This window comes from Anoplophora glabripennis, unplaced genomic scaffold (genome assembly GCF_000390285.2).
Source record: "Anoplophora glabripennis isolate ALB-LARVAE unplaced genomic scaffold, Agla_2.0 scaffold463, whole genome shotgun sequence".
NCBI classification, from domain to species: domain Eukaryota; kingdom Metazoa; phylum Arthropoda; class Insecta; order Coleoptera; family Cerambycidae; genus Anoplophora; species Anoplophora glabripennis.
This window is the reverse complement of record NW_019416810.1, coordinates 28530-45165: the sequence shown is the minus strand read 5'-3', so window position 1 is coordinate 45165 and position 16636 is coordinate 28530. Positions and strand designations below refer to the sequence as shown.

The window sequence follows — 16636 nt, the reverse complement described above, 5'->3', positions numbered from 1 at the left end:
TTCTTATGGTATTTAATGAAAAAAAGTCCCTATAAACATGTGGGCGGAATCGCTTAGATTCCGAAATACAGGGTTGAAAATTTAAAAAATGTATTAATATTTGAAATAAATTTGGAACAGTCAATGTTAGGTTCTTAAAATTTGGCAGTTATTGTACGTTGCTAAAGAGCTGCATTTTTAGTATGAAGTCAATTTTTATCTGCAGCCAGTGGCGTAGTTAGGAGTAAGTCAACGCATTCATCATAAATTGTAGAACGATAATTGATTTTTTTTAATTTTTATTATTTTCGGACTCGCCTCACATTTTACAACAAAAAAGGTGTCTTGAATATTTTGCCTAATACTAACCTATTCTTAGAAAAATGGGCGGCAACTATAAACAACGATCATAGAAATAATCAGTTTCGACACAAAATTAAAGCAGATGTTGAAAATAGCCACCTTTGGATAAAATCCAATAATTTCATCATTGATTATCTCACTCTTTCAAAAATTCCTGGAGAAATTTGTATGACATCACAACATTGAATTATTCGTTTTCATCTAGAGACTTGGGATGACCCCATACAAGGTGTCCCGTTCATGTTTCAAAAAAACTTGTGTGCATGTTCCTCTTGGAAAAATAATAGGGGTAGTTCGTGTAAAGATTTTTTTGTTAGACGTCCTGTTTTCGAGATACAGTGTGTTGAAGTTATTACTTTTCAAATGGTTTTTTTTAATTATCTTTAAATCGGCTACAGATAAAAATGTAAAAATTTGCACACGAGTAAACATCAACTGTGCGTTAAGAATAATGTGCAAACAGTTTCCTTTTGAAAAGCAGTGTCGCCGATACAGGTAATTGGAGGGGTACAATCGAATAAAAAAAGTAAAAATTTATTACATTTCTAAACGGTTCTGTAAACTCTAAAGCATACTACAAAAAAAAAGGTATACTTGTTGAAATTCGGTAGCATGTACCATTTTCGAGAAAAATTAAGTTGCATAGAAGGAAATGGGGAACAATTTCAGTATATACTGTAGTATTTCGAGTTTGCACATTTATTTAATTAATTACTATAATCTGTTTATTTTGATTTACTTTTTTAAATGTTAGTTTACAACAAACTGAAACTCAAAATAAATTTTATTTTTTTCTTTAGTTAATAAAATGTTTTACAATTTAACTGTTTCATGATACGTAAGAAATGAAAATTATAGTCTTAAATGCAAATACTGTAGGTAGCTAAATGTCTTCAGCTCATTCAATGGTAAAGTCCTATTTCAATTTAATATTTTGTTAATGTACTTGTGCAGCTTTATGTGAACAAAAAAAAAATGCTAGGTACTTAATTTTTCTCGAAAATGGTACATGCTACCAAATTTCAACAAGTATACCTTTTTTTTGTAGTATCCTTTTAGAGTTTAGAGAACCGTTTAGAAATGTAATAAATTTTGACTTTTAACATATTTTTTCTTCGATTGTACCCCTTCAATTACCTGTATCGGCGACACTGCTATTCAGAAAGAAACCGTTTGCACATTATTCTTAACGCACTGTTGATGTTTACTCGTGTACAAATGTTGACATTTTTATCTTTGGCCGATTTAAAGATAATTAAGGAAAACCATTTGGAAAGTAACCTTCAACACACTGTATCTTGAAAACAGGGCATCTAAGAAAAAAACGTTACATGAACTACCCCCAATATTTTCACATGAGGAACTTGCACACAAGTTTTTTTGAAACATGAACGGGACACTCTGTATATAAAAGTCACAAGGATTCATATTGGGACTGCGAGCGGGCCAAGTTTGGGGACCTGCGCAACCAATCCAGCGATTAGGAGTTGTCGAGGTACTGACGACTTCTTGCATGCAGATTTTCGTCCGCCCAAAAATGTTCATTATGAAAATTAAAAGTTGCCTCATCAGTAAATAAAATTTTCCTATTTGCTAAGCTATAGATGAGTCATTTCAGTGTCAGTAAAGTTATTCATTTTCGAATTTTATTATCTAATCCAAAGTTTTGACTATAACTAGCAAAATGCCAATAATCTCGGTACCAAACAAGTAAGACGATAAAAAAAAGGCATATTTTTGTTGCCACTGAATTAAATAAATAAGTTTTTTTCCAAAAATAGGTTAGTATTAGGCAAAAAATTCAAGACACCTTTTTCGATGTAAAATGTTAGGCGAGTCCAAAAATATTAAAAATGTTTAAAAATCCATTGGCGGCCACATTTTTTGAGGAAAATGTCGACTGACTCACTCCTAACTATGCCACTGGCGGCAGATAAAAATTGACTTTATACTAAAAATGTAGCTCTTTACCAACGTACAATAACTGCCAAACCTTAAGAATAATATATTTTTCAACACCCTCTATCTCAAAATCTAAGCGTTTCCAGTTGCATATTTTAGGAACCTTTTTTCTTTAAATACTATAAGAAATTGTGTCTTAAAGTTACGGACCGTACTTAATAAACACCCTGTATTTTAAAGCAGGTTTCAGCCCGTACAAACCCAACAGTTACAGATACGAAAGAAATGTATTTTTTTTTCAATATTACAGCACCCTATATTTTCAAAATTAATAAAATTTAACAGAATTAAAGAAGTCACATCTTACCTGCAAATCAGCATTATTAGTTTTAGTAATTCCGTTAACAACCGGCAAAAATCTCTCCCGGTTTTCCTCTTCTCCGACTTTAGTAATGGCTAATAGGACTTTCTTCGAACCGTCCTCGTCACGTCCTTCGTCTAAGAAACACAGCGGAGCTAAAATCTAACAACGATTTGAATACCCACCGTTCAAATTTCTTTTAAGCCTTCACAAAGTTACCTTCAAAGCTTGTATCATAACTTGAGGTTTTTCGTGGTCTAAACATTTGGCCACAGTCACGTGCCCTTTGCCAGTGTTGAAAAATGCTTTAATTCCCGTCGTATTGTTCATGAATTTCTCTAAGCATCGTAAACATTCAGTCTGTAGTTTAACGTCCTTACTAAAAAAAAATATAATAAGGATGTTTCATGATGAATTGTACGCACTGTAATATCATTGCAAAATCACTACAAATGCATTACTTTGCCTGTTTAATTCAAAGAAAAGTTCTGCTGAAGTAGTGTCTAGTGATAGACAATACGTTGAAAACTAATAATGTACACAAATTTTCAAAATAAAGCCTTGAATTTACAAAAAAAATCCCTCAAAATTAATTGACAGTCCTAGTAAATGAAACAAGATGCACACACAGTATATAAAACATCATGACTTACAATTTTAGTCCTATTTCTAAAACTTGTAATATCCTTTGGAGTCCTATGGAACCGAATTTTTCTACCCAACTCAAGGGGTTATTAGCTAAAGCAACCCTAAGACTTTCAACACAGTTCTGAAATTTGTATAATGGCGTATATTCAGAACTGATATGTTGTTCTAGATATTTATGATAATCTTCTGGATCGTTGAAACGATTCCCTGTCTCCTGTTGTCCTTTCTTTTTGTTTTGCATGATCAACATCGCTTTCTTCTGGTCCATCGCCATATCCCTCAAAGGTTTCTTCTTGTCGTCATTTAAATTCATATCACTCTGAAAATGATTCGGTTAATGCTTTTTAGTAAAATATAATATGTCGATGTTACCAATAGTTCTTCTATTTTTACATTAATTTCTTTCTCACTCATGGTTTCTATCATTTTTAGGTAATCGTCATCGGGATCCACGATATCTGTCTCGGAATTTGGTCGGGCCGTGAGGGTGGATGTGGGTCTTTGACCCTGAGGTTTCTTCGCGGCCCCCGTTTTGAACCATGACTCCAACTGGAAATCATAAATGTTTTTAAATTCATGGAAATTAAACAAGAATTTTCCAACGTATTCAGGAAAACTTTAAAATGTTATCAAATGAAAAACTGCATGATTTCTTGTAATAACAGCATTGATGAAAACTTAAAAATATACAATTTCGTAAATTGCTTATTGTCGATTAGGAAAAACATGATAAAGGTTATTAAAATTAGTTCTTATTGTTTATTAATAATTAAATGCAATTTAAGTGCTCATACTACTTATTGTGATTTTAGGTCTTATTTTTTTCTATTTCTCCAGTCAAGGTCTCAACAACTATAATGATTAGAATAAAACGGTAAAACAAATATTTTCCGTAGTTTTTTCTTATCTAATCTTACACATTCTTCATGACGGCCGTTAAAACCACAAACAACAAAACAATATAGTAGTCAATACAGCAACTTAAAAATCTATTAAAATGGCAATGACTCTATCTTAAAAATATAATTACAACATAAAACATCGATTAATAATAACTGTAAAAGGAAATTTTGAATGAAAATGTCCATTTATATCATTTTTATCAAATACAAATTGCTATTTAAACGCAAGGAATTAAAACAAGTAGAAAACAAAAGATAATTTCTTTTGTCCATTAACTATTTTTGAAGTTTATGCAAGGTCTCCAAAAATACCAAAATAAATTAAAAAAAACGAATTAGTAGGCATTTTTTTAGGAAAATTTTATTAAAGAAAGAATTGTTCAGGGTCAGCAAAAGACTGACTGACTTGAAAGTCTGACCAAATCGTTCATATTAGATTCTCAATGATCTCCATCCTTTGAAAAACAAAAAAAAAATAAATTAAATCGAACAAAACATAAAATTAATAAAGTTATTTTTCGGAGGACATCCCGTTTATAACTTTGTCCTGGGTTCAGACTTCACAACAACTTTCCTAAATTAATTACAATTTACTATTTATTATGTAGGTGTACACTCAATTATTTCATTGATTTATCCGGTGTTCCTCAGGGTTATAATCTTGGGATGCTGTTATTACTAACATACATTAAGAGTGAAATTATTACATCATAATAAAAAGTATACAGTCAAGTTGACAACAAATTAAATATGACATCATTTCGAAATAATTTAAATAAAATATATGATGTTACATTTCAACAAAATGTTTTAGTATTGACATTATGCCTATATTATACAAATATAAAATAAATGATGTAAAATTCTTTCCGGGGTTGAAGCAATGAGAGATCTGAAATTACTTTTGATACAAAGATTAATTTTAATAGTCATACATACAGTAGCAATAGGAATAAGAAAAATTTTCATTTTTCATTTTATCGAAAAAAGTTTCTCTTTATAAAAAATTTTGCTGGTTCTTAAAGTAAGATTGGAATTGAAAAATTTAATATTTCTTGTGCGGGGTGTTAAAAAAATTGAAAAAACTTGAAATGGTGCAAGAGTAAAGTTTACTTATTTGTGAAGATGTGGAAATAAGTTACTAGGAAAAATGATTCAAAAGTAAAACGTAGTCTCTAATACCAATTTTCGAAAAAATCGACCCGCTTTTATTTATTTGTAATCATTGAATTTGTTTTATGCAAATTAAATCATTCCAAATTAACAATTCACAAATTTTAAAAGTTTATTTACTCAAACATACTCCCACCATATTGAGCACGTTTTTAAACGGATAAATAATTCATTAAAACTTCTAACCTCATCTAAAGATATTGAAGTAACGGCATCTCTAATCGCATCCTTTAATTGATCAATATTGGAATCTATTAGAGGTGTGCAATAAACAATTTGTTTCAGTTGACCCCATAAGGAAAAATCCATTATTGTCAAATCTGGACTCCTAGGAGGCCACTGAACTGGTCCTTGTCTCCCAATCCACTGGTCTGGAAATGTATGGTCTAACCATTGCCTTACACTTGCCGCATGTGCTGGGCATCTGCCTTGTTGAAAATAAAATGAACGACGGTATTCTAACGGAAGGTTTTCTAATTCACCGTCAAGAAAATTTCTTAACATATCTAAGTAGCTATCCGCATTACAAGAAGTGTTAAAGAAGTATGCCCTATGGCCGTTGGTTGGTTGAAAAAGTTGATTCATCAGAAAACATGATTTTTTTATGAAATCCTCTTTCTATACTGCCAACCCACAAACAAAAATGCAAAACTTTTGCTTCATCACCGACTTCCAAAAAATGATTAAAAACTGGCTTGAAAGGATGTATCTTATATTTATTATTATTTTTTTAACAAATTGGAGACTTTCAGCTCTTCTTCTTAATGATAATTTCGGGTGTTCCTCTACTGAATATAATATCAACAAAGTGCATCATCTTCATTATATCTATTTTTTCACTCGGGGTATTCGCAATACTTGTTGAAATAAATTTGAAATAATATTAATTTTAGACTAGTGGTTGTTGATTTTGACAGTTGTTATTGTGACATGTATGCGCTTATAATTAAAAGTAATAAAAAGCGTTGCTTTACCTGCTGAATCATTATTTAATTGCAAAAATACTGAGCCAGTCCTTAAAAACTTACGGCAAGTAGCCTCCGGAACATACACATTTAGGAATTTTTCATTAAATTCCTCAAAACTTGACGATGACATTTTTCACCTTGTCCATAACATGGTACTAAGTAAATTTTTTGCTGTAAAGTAAGTATTTTAACCTGAAAATGGCGATGGCTAATAAATTATAACAGCGAATTGTCAAATCAACTTGTCACTAACAATGCCTACTAGAACAAGATTGAATTGTTAATTTGGAATAATTTAATTTGCATAATAGTTATTTTTGTATCTAGTGCGCGAAATGCTACTTTGGTGATCGAGAATTGAATTTTTTAACGAGGTAAAGCCGAGTTAAAAAATTATTCGAGACCACCAAAGTAGTTCGCACGAGATGCAAACAATATTTTTTCTACAAACAAACCCCCAAAACCCGAGCTGAACCTGAATTATCTGGTTTAGGAATAAATATTGGTTCGTGTACGGGTTGTACGATTAATGTTAATATTGTAAATAATAACTAAAGTTATTGTAAAATTCCATCATTATTTTAAAAGTATTTAATTGTTATTCATTTAAAAATAAATAATAATTTGGAGTTTTGCTTCATTTTTTCAAAGATTGAAATACAAAACTCTTATTAATTTACATGCAGTGTGCGAAATACTTCGCACCCTAGTGCGCGAAGTATTTCGCGCACGGTGTCATGGTAACGTAAGAATCCGAAAAAAAGTGGCACTTCGCATATTGTTGTCAATGCACAAACCTTGTCATTTTTTGACGTTTGTAGAAAAAATAAATTTAATGATTACAAATAAATAAAAGAATGCCGATTTTTTCGAAAATTGATTTAGAGACTACCTTTTACTTTTGAATAACTTTTCCTAGTTACTTATTTCCACATCTCAAATAAGTGCACTTTACTCTTGTACAATTTAAAGTTCTTTCAATTTTCTGAACACCCCGTACAAGAAATGTTAAATTTTTCTATCCCAATCTTACTTTAAGAACCAGCAAAATTTTTTATCAAGAGTAACTTTTTTCTATAAAATAAAAAATAAGAAAGTTTTTTCTATTCAACACCTTTTCTATGGACATACTGTAGGTATAATCCATGATATGTAATACTACTAAAAGTTTACTAATTTAAGGTCTATTAGACAGCTGTATATTCTAATTAGATCACAAATAGAAACATATTCAATCATATTTTGGAGTTCATCTTATACTAGTGACATATACAGGGTGTCTTACCACGAACTCAATCGATGGATATCTGGGAAACTGCTAGAAAAATTTTGTTGAAATTGTGGTTGTGTGATACAGGCCATGGGGCCGATCACCCAAAAAAAAAATTCAAGGTCATCGTACTTCCAGTTGTACTGAAAGTCGATACCAACTTTCTTATTTTAAATGGAACCTCCTGTATATTATTGCATTTTTGGAAAGAGCATTTATTTTTAAGTTGAAAACATATAGCACACTCCATACTTAGGATTGACCGTTTTCGAGATACATATTTTGATTTTTAGGCAAAAATTGACAGATGCAGGCTGAGGAAGACCAAATTTATCGAATTTGATATAAAAATTTTCCAGTTTTTATACAAGGTGGTCAAAAAAAAAGTTCGAATATGAAGTTCAGAGAATATGCGACACTCGAAATTTTTAAATGGAAACTAAAATTGTGTTAAAGTTTCCCTATACCAAAACCCAGTCGTTTTTATTTTATTTACGAATAAACATTTCTCTTTTCCTAAAATGGTGTTGACATTTGTTTTGCACATTTTAGGTTGGCCGTGACAGGTAAGTAACAATCAACATGACAATTGTCACAGGTTTTTAATTGTCAAAATTATTTTAATGTCTTATTCCTTCTCTATGCATACAATTTTCCTATGTTGTTACTGGAGTACTGTACACACTATTTTTTTATTGTCCCCCGAATAAAATAATCCAGCATAGATAAGTCTGGTGAGCGAGGCGGCCATAAAAACAGTCCATTGTTGGCAATCCGCTGGTCATCAAACAGTTGTTACAAAAAATTGCTAACAAGGTAGCTGTTGTGAGGAGAGGCACCTCATGTTGATAAAATACTTATCTGTCATCATCGAAGGCTAAACTTTCTAAATACATACATAGTTATTTTAAAAATTTTGTAAAATATTATCTTTTTTGACAACCTTGTATAAAAACTAAAAATTTTCATGACAAATCCGATAAATTAGGTCTTCCCCTACAAAGTGTCCAATTCGCACAAAAAATAAACCTGTGTTCCCGGGAAAACTATTTTTTGCTGACAGTCTGCATCTGTCAATTTTCGCATAAAAATCAAAATATCTCGAAGACGGTCAATCCTAAGTATGGAGTGTGCCATATCTTTTCAACTTAAAAATAAATGCTCTTTCCAAAAAAGTAATAATATACAGGGAATTCCACTTAAAATAAGAAAGTTGGTATCGACTTCCGGTAATTTTTTAGTTTGATAAGTCCCACGGACTGTATCACACCATCACAATTTCAAAAAATCCTTCGAGCGGTTTCCCAGATATCCGTTGATGGAGTTCGTGGCGAGACACCCTGTATGCAGTTGATAGGGTGTAAAATAAATTTTTAACTTTTCTATACTACAAGAAATTTGGTGTATATGATACTAGTTACAAAAAAATATATTAAAAGAAAAATATAATGTTTTAGTCACTCGAGAATAAAAGGAAATCTGGTCACATGAATATTTACACCAAATATTGCATAGTAATTTGGATAGTCCTATTTTTTTATTCATTAATATGTTTGAACATATCCTACTAGAATAATCTTGAACTTGCTTCAACTATCAAACGGGCTCCCCACTATTATATTAGGTATATTTAATATTGATAAAAATTGTTTAAAAATACTGTTAAATCAATAATTGTTTTAGATCATTTAAATTGTATTCCTTTCCTTTTATTGTTGTATTCTTACACTCTTTAATAGGGTTCTGCCTGTTGAGTATTAATTGAATAAATAAATAAATAAATAAATAAATAAATAAATAGTGACACAAAAGATATTATTTAAGTTTTAGAAAACATTGTCATTTATTGTAACAATTTAATGTATATTTTCTTAATTTTTACTACTACACATAACTACTACATTTCCATAGACCAGCTGACGTATCACAATAACAATAATGAGGTAACCAGCAAAAATTAACCCATGCTAAGTGGGTACCATATGAGTCACGTGAATTATGAAATAATACTTATAAATAATCATCCAGTCTTACTAAACCACGTGTTTTATGTGTGGGAGTGGCACCATAAATAAATAAGCAATAAAAAAGTCGCGTTTATTTTGATACTTTATTATATTATAAAAGGAATTTAGTACCGTGTTATATATTTTCATTATTTTACATACATAGGTATAATCAACAAGAAGTGTGGTTTTACTTGATTAAAATGGTAATTCTTTTTTAAACAAAAATAATCTAATTTAGTAGGATGTTATTTTTATATCAAAGAAAGAATAAAATCAACTGAGTACATTTGGGCCACAATCGAAAATTAGGTTACAGATCCGCGTATGGTGACCTACTTTCACAGGGCAAGATCAAAGATACATTGGCGTAACTAGGTGAGACCAAAGGGGTTCGAGTAATCTCAAAGATTAGTGTTCCTTTTGAAGTTCTACAATGAAAATATTATTTACCTTAACTTATTGCTTACTCCTAATATAACTATTAGAATTATCTTTAAAAATATTACTTCTTTAATAATTTTCATTTGTTAGAAAGACAGAAGCCCTAAAAATAAATACTTAGTGACACCAATGAGTCGATAAATAAAGTAAATCCCAGATAAATGTAATATATTTACTATAAATAACTTATTTTCTTGTACCAAGCCTAATTCCGACTACTATTATTAATTTTAACATTAATCAATCATCCACAACGTCAAGCAAGTTAATATTTCTGAAAATTAGATTACACTGGAAAACTGTATGGGATTTTTTTACTGAAAATTACAGGCATCGGAAATTGCATTCAACTTTGTTTTAAATGAAACTGCGTGAAAAATACAGCTTTGTTGAAGGTTTTACGGGCAATTCACCTATTTTGAATCAACAAATTAAATGTTTTGGTCAATGTTTGGATGGAGTACGGGCAATGAAATTAAAACGACAGAACATTTGTAGCGATCACAAACGCTGTTCATCCTATACAGCCATTTTAGATTAATTTAATTAGACGTCCAATAGTGAAATGAGTTTTTATACAATGACTTCAAATAAAACGCCGTTTGCAGTTGACCTCGAAATTCTACAATAAAAAAATTAGTTACGCAATGCAAAACATAACCATGAAAAATAGTGTGTAATTCAAAATTCTAAAGAAATATCATTCATTTGATAAAATAGCAACGTGCAAAAATGTTAATTAAACATTGTTTGATTAGATTGTGTAACTATATTGTACTTATTTTGTAAAACAATAGTTCATTATTATAATTTTTTTTAATAAAATTTATAATATGAATTCTACGTAAATAATGACCGATGATTTGTTTCAGTGTAATGCAAGGTATTACAGCCTAGGCATTATAATCATGTCAGTCAGCATTTTGCTGTGCGAAGGGGATTTAAGGGATTTTAACGCTATTACATTACTGCGTCAAAAATAACAGCGTTCTATTGCACAATAAGATTGAACTAAACATAATAATGATCTAAAAATGAAGTATGACTTAAATGTTTAAATAAGTCATTTGCAAAAAGAAAGACAGTGAATAATAGCATTTCTTATGCAGGAGTACGTTTAAATTTCCCAGAAAAAGCTAAGAACGAGAATACATTTCGCACAATTCACGTCAATTTAATGCTGATTCATATTTATTTTCTTTTTTCCACACAATCTGACGTTCGAAACTCATGACTAGGCATTAATTTCTAGTAACGAAATTTACCGAACACCCGGTATGTGATCAATCAAAAAAGCATTTAAGAGCTTGAAAACCTGCTTCTGTTTTTTTATTAACTTATTAAATATACAGCAGTGCTGTGTAACTACTACGTAACGCACGTGTCGAAAATAAATAATCTGCAAACGCCTACGCATAGGTCGGATGAATTAGATAAATTTTCTGGCTACAATTAATTCCCCCTTCTTTCGTTCTTCTCCTATTTGATGACATACATCTCTGTCATGCAAATTAGCTCAACGCAGGCGCCCGCATGGGGAGAACAGAGGTAGTCGCGGCGCGTTTATATTTCTTTTTTCCAAATATGTAAATCATTTTGCATTTAAGAAACTGCAGAAAATCATTTAATTTAAAATTCTAAAAGGGGCGCGACTTTACGCACCTATTATTAATTAAAACTTCCTACCTGGAAAATATCGGAATTAAAAAATAAAAAAACTGGGACACGTCGAATTTCTTTTCAAGGGGGACACGTGATGGCGTAAGTTGAGTGACACCTCATTTGAAAGCTTTTTCAATTCTGCCCACGACGACATACCACTTTTTAAATTTTGGTTTGGATGACAATAAAATCATCACTTAAAGAATAAGACAAAATATCAATGAATAAAAGAACGTTATTTTATTAAATGTTCCAATTGGTTTCCCTCCGCTTCCATACAATAATAAAATCTTTACTCCACTTCGGAACGAACATGTGGAAGCTTATTATTCAACAATTCGCCGACGAAGCTCCTCAAGTGAGTTCAGTTGTGTTGCATTAGTGTCCCCATAGAAAAAAGTCTAAGGGCGTTAGATCTGGAGATTTGGGAGGCCACTCAATTGACTCTGCGACCTATCCAATAATTTGTAAAGTTCTGATTAAGAAAATCACTCACAACTACGGCATAATGTGGTGGAGCACCGTCCTGCCGACACCACACATCCTCTTCTGACAAAGCGTTGTCTTTTTCCAATACTTCCACAATCATCGGGTAGATATCCGTTTCCAGTAGATTCAGATACATGCAGAGGTTCAATTGAGTGACCTCCCAGATCGCCAGATCTAACGCCCTTAGACACGACCGACTCACCTGTAGAGTTTCGCTGATAAATTGTTGAAGAATGTCGTCAGATAACGCCCGAAATCTTCGAAATGTTCACTCGGAAGTGGAGCAAATATTTTATTATTGTATAGAAGCTGAGGAAAACCAACTTGAACAATTAATAAAATAACATCCTTTCATTCATTGATATTTTGTCTTAAATTCTTTAAGTGATAATTTTATTGTCATATCCAAACCAAAATATAAAACGTCGTATGTCATCGCGAAGAGAATTGAAAAAGCTTTAAAATGAGGTGTCACTCAACATAGGGTGCCATTTAAAGTTTAAGGGTATTTTCCAGATGGGAACTTTTAATTGAAACACCCTGTATATGTATTTAAAATAAATCTGTGGTAAAAAGACACAAAGAGTATAAATAAAAAACTATTTAATCCTGAAATCCTAAAAAATCGTAACTAAATATATAATAATATACAGAATGTTCTTTTAAAAATAACACAGGTTTGGTTTATACCCTTGAAGTACAACAATCTATTGTTTTTCTACATATTACTTATAAATCACACGAAAATTTAGAGCCTGAATCCATACCATTTTTTTTTCTCTGCGTACGGAAGTAAGAGATAAGGAAGGTGGAATGTTAAGTGAATGCGCATGATAATAAAAAAAAACTTTTAAATGGCAATTATCCTTAAGTGAATTATGTATAACTGTTCCAATGACTCATAGCATTTATTTTGTCCCCTGTATGAAATTACAATATTATCTAATTATAAATGAAAATATATTTATATTTTCTTATCAAATTATTATATTGCATTTACCATTTTTGTAATCAGGAATTACTTTTAATAATTCACTGATATATGCAATTAAAACATATAATTTGAAATAGCACGTTAATTATAAGTTTTATTTAGATATATTTTTATATATCCCGAATTGAATATGTTAGACACGTTTTCTGTGTACATAAGAGAAAAATGCGACATGGAGTATTACCAACCCCTGAAGTATTCTGGTTGGTTCATAGTTGTTACAGGGCGATTCACTGTATTTTAACTTTTTTCTTTTAAGAGTTATAAAAAAATGTAAAATACAAAATTTGCACGATTTTTTATGATTTTTCGGAAATGATACTTGAAAAACAAATGAAGTCCAAACAACCCTGTATATTTTTACATATTTGGATAGAACGTTCCCTATCGAGATACTATTAAAAAAAGAAAAGAAGGTCTTTTATTGAGAAAATAAGATATCTTGTAATTGTTAGACCTCTTTCAGGCAATTCTGCCTTTTTTCCAATTACGTAAATATTTACAGATTTAGTTGTAATATATTTTGACATATCGGACATATACCTATATAGTCCAAAATGCGTATAGATATTCTAACTAATTCTCACTAATTAGGCCGTGAGAGGCCAATTACTCATGGACAATGTTATATGGTAGGCCGTGACAGTGACAGGTAATGTCATGATAACATTGTTATTGATTGACAGTTTGTAATATTATTTAATTAAAATAGGTTACACAGAAATAGAAAATTGAAATATTATTAGGAATTAAAATAAGAGATGGAGATCTTTACTTTATTTTAATTTCTATAATATTTCAATTTTCTAATTCTGTGTAACCCATTTTAATTAAATAATAATACAAACTATCAAACAATAACAATCCATTACCTGTCACTGTCACGGCCTACTATATAACATTGTCCATAAGTAATTAGGCCTCTCACGGCCTAATTAGTGAGATTTAGTTAGAATACCTATATACATTTTGGACCATATCAATGTCCGATAAGTCAAAATATATTACAACTAAATCTGTAAATCCTTACGTAATTGGAAAAAAGGCAGAAATGCCTGAAAGAGGTCTAACAATTACAATACATATATCTTATTTTCTTAATAAAAGACCTTATTTTCTTTTTTTAATAGTATCTCGCTAATTGTTAGAGATGGACCCAACAAAACCTATATGACTATGCTCGATAGAGAACGTTCTATCCAAATATGTAAAAATATACAGGGTGTTCCATTTAAATTAACAAAGTTAACATATGCGCCATTTTGTTTGACTTCATTTGTTTTTCTACTATCATATTCGATAAAATTCATAAAAAATCGTGCAACTTTTGTATTTCACATTTTTTTATAGCCCTAAAAACAAAAAAGTTAATGGGAGGGTCAAAATATAATGAATCACCCTGCACATATATCGTATTTTAAAGGATTAAAAGTAAAATGCCTGAAATTTTCATTTGTGTTTCTTTAAGCGTATTGAATGTATTAAAAAAAAAGTTTTCGGGAATTTCAATCTACACACTTCATGTTTATCAGAATAGTTTTTCTTATTTTGAGCAGTTTTATCACTAGATAACGTTCGGGCACTGTATTATTTATATTGTTTTCAAAAATACTGCAATACATCAAAAAATTATTACTTACATATCCGTACATGTTAAACAATTTCCACTTATCAACGGTAAAATTAATATCACAAAAATATCACATTGAGTTGAATAAAAAAAAATAGGATAAGCTTGTCACATAAGGCACCTCGAAAAAATATCGCACAACCACTTTGCGACAATGTAAGGACGCTTGTAAACTTATGACACCGATTTTATATTTACATCGAGTTACCTCTACACAACACAAAAATAAACCAGAAACTGTTAATGTATATTTTTAAATATTTGGAAAACAAAACGTTGTGCGCACTTCGAACCGATCAGGCGCGATATTAAGCGCTAAAATACTACTAACATTTAAGAAGAGTTGTTAAACAAAAAGAATGAAAATAATGTTACGATATCTATGTATGACATCATGCAAGCAGAAGCGCGCGGTTAAAATTCAACGGGGAACTACGAAAAAGGTCGAAATTGAGGAAAATTTATCAGACTGAAACAAAAGAAGTCAACAGTGAAGTTCATTGCTTGAAAAATTATACAAGTCGGGTTCAGATTTGAAGCTGAAAATAAAATGGTCAACGCACCAATTAGCAACAACAATAATTATTATAATTCGCAGAATACTGTTAATATTTTTTTTTGCTTCAATATTTTCCGACTCAAATGAAATGTATACACTTGTTGCACACATCTGAAGAGATTAGTGTATAGACCGATGCCCTAAATATGTAGACTACCGCCGGTGTCGTTAGATTCCAAATATAAACTGATAAACTTTTTGCTACATGTAAGGAAAAATTGTTTCAGACAGTGGTAAACCACAATAGATGGATAAATTTTGATTAAAATATGTCGAAACTGAAAAAGTCGGAACAAGAAAAGATCAAATTAGGTACATATAATTGGTTTATTATGAAACTAAAACACGACGATGCAAAGCTATACAAAAATTTTCTTCGAATGTAAAAACATGACTGACTTTTTAACGCTAAAGTGGAACAACTTCCTTGAACTTTTCGCATTGAAAGATCAGGGAGAACATGTAAATATCAGAAAATGTACCTTTCCTATTTTGTCCAGCTGTAAAGATACTCAATGATTGTGATTAACGCATATGTTAATAGTTTAATAAAAGTTACTTCATTTTATATAAAAATTTCTGCCATCATTGTCATCATTGAATCAGACACACTGACACAAGATACAAGGTATCTACATTAGGCTTGTTTTAGATCCGACAGAGAACGGATCCATGACGGTTAAATTAGTTAACTATTCTATTCATAAGAACATCTAAAATCTGAGAAAGCATATTGAACCTAAGGAACTGTTATAATAGGGTTGTTTGCCTATTATAACTAACGATACCAAGGTAAGAAACTACTCTGCGGGCTACAGTTCCATCCAGCATACACTCGCAATGTATCTGTTAGTAGGTACAAAGTACTGATTCGTGTCAATAGGTATTGCGTAACAGTGACAATTAATATACCATAATATACTTTGTAGGTTACATTTCACTCATACTTAAAGCCTATTATCACAGAATAAATAGCGTAGCTATTTATTCTGTGCTATTATATTCTCCAAAGAGCGACAAAAAACGGAAAAGAAATATTTCGAAAAATGTTAGTCCGACGATGACTGAGCAGGTGGGACGACTATGGCCGCTAAACCACGTGGTCACCAATATTAGAGGCCAAATGTTATTGAAAGTGTTTTGTATTCAAGCCTGCATCTCTGCAAAAGTTGACATCATTATGCTAATAGACTGAAACCATTCACATTTCTATTTACTTTTATTTTTAATGATTACAAATTTTATATTTACAGGGTGTTTGGTAAGTCGATGCATTCCTTGCAGGA

At 30.9% G+C, this 16636-nt stretch overlaps 1 protein-coding gene across 5 annotated transcripts in view; it reads right to left on the bottom strand.

Moving 5' to 3' along the window:
- Positions 1–16636, bottom strand: part of LOC108909163 (protein diaphanous) — a 49515-nt gene that overhangs the window by 20568 nt on the left and 12311 nt on the right. For 4 of the 5 annotated variants that reach the window (XR_001964407.2, XM_018713408.2, XM_018713407.2 and 1 more), the window contains 4 exons: positions 3626–3802; positions 3259–3572; positions 2825–2984; positions 2612–2767 (listed from right to left, as the gene is read on the bottom strand). Coding sequence is in view for 4 of the 5 variants with exons in the window: in XM_018713408.2 (XP_018568924.1) it covers positions 2612–2767; positions 2825–2984; positions 3259–3572; positions 3626–3802 (807 nt within the window). In the remaining variant the exon portion in view is untranslated. Of the gene's footprint in view, positions 1–2611; positions 2768–2824; positions 2985–3258; positions 3573–3625; positions 3803–14801; positions 15129–16636 lie in introns of those variants that run through there. The other variant, XM_018713409.2, reaches the window with a different exon arrangement.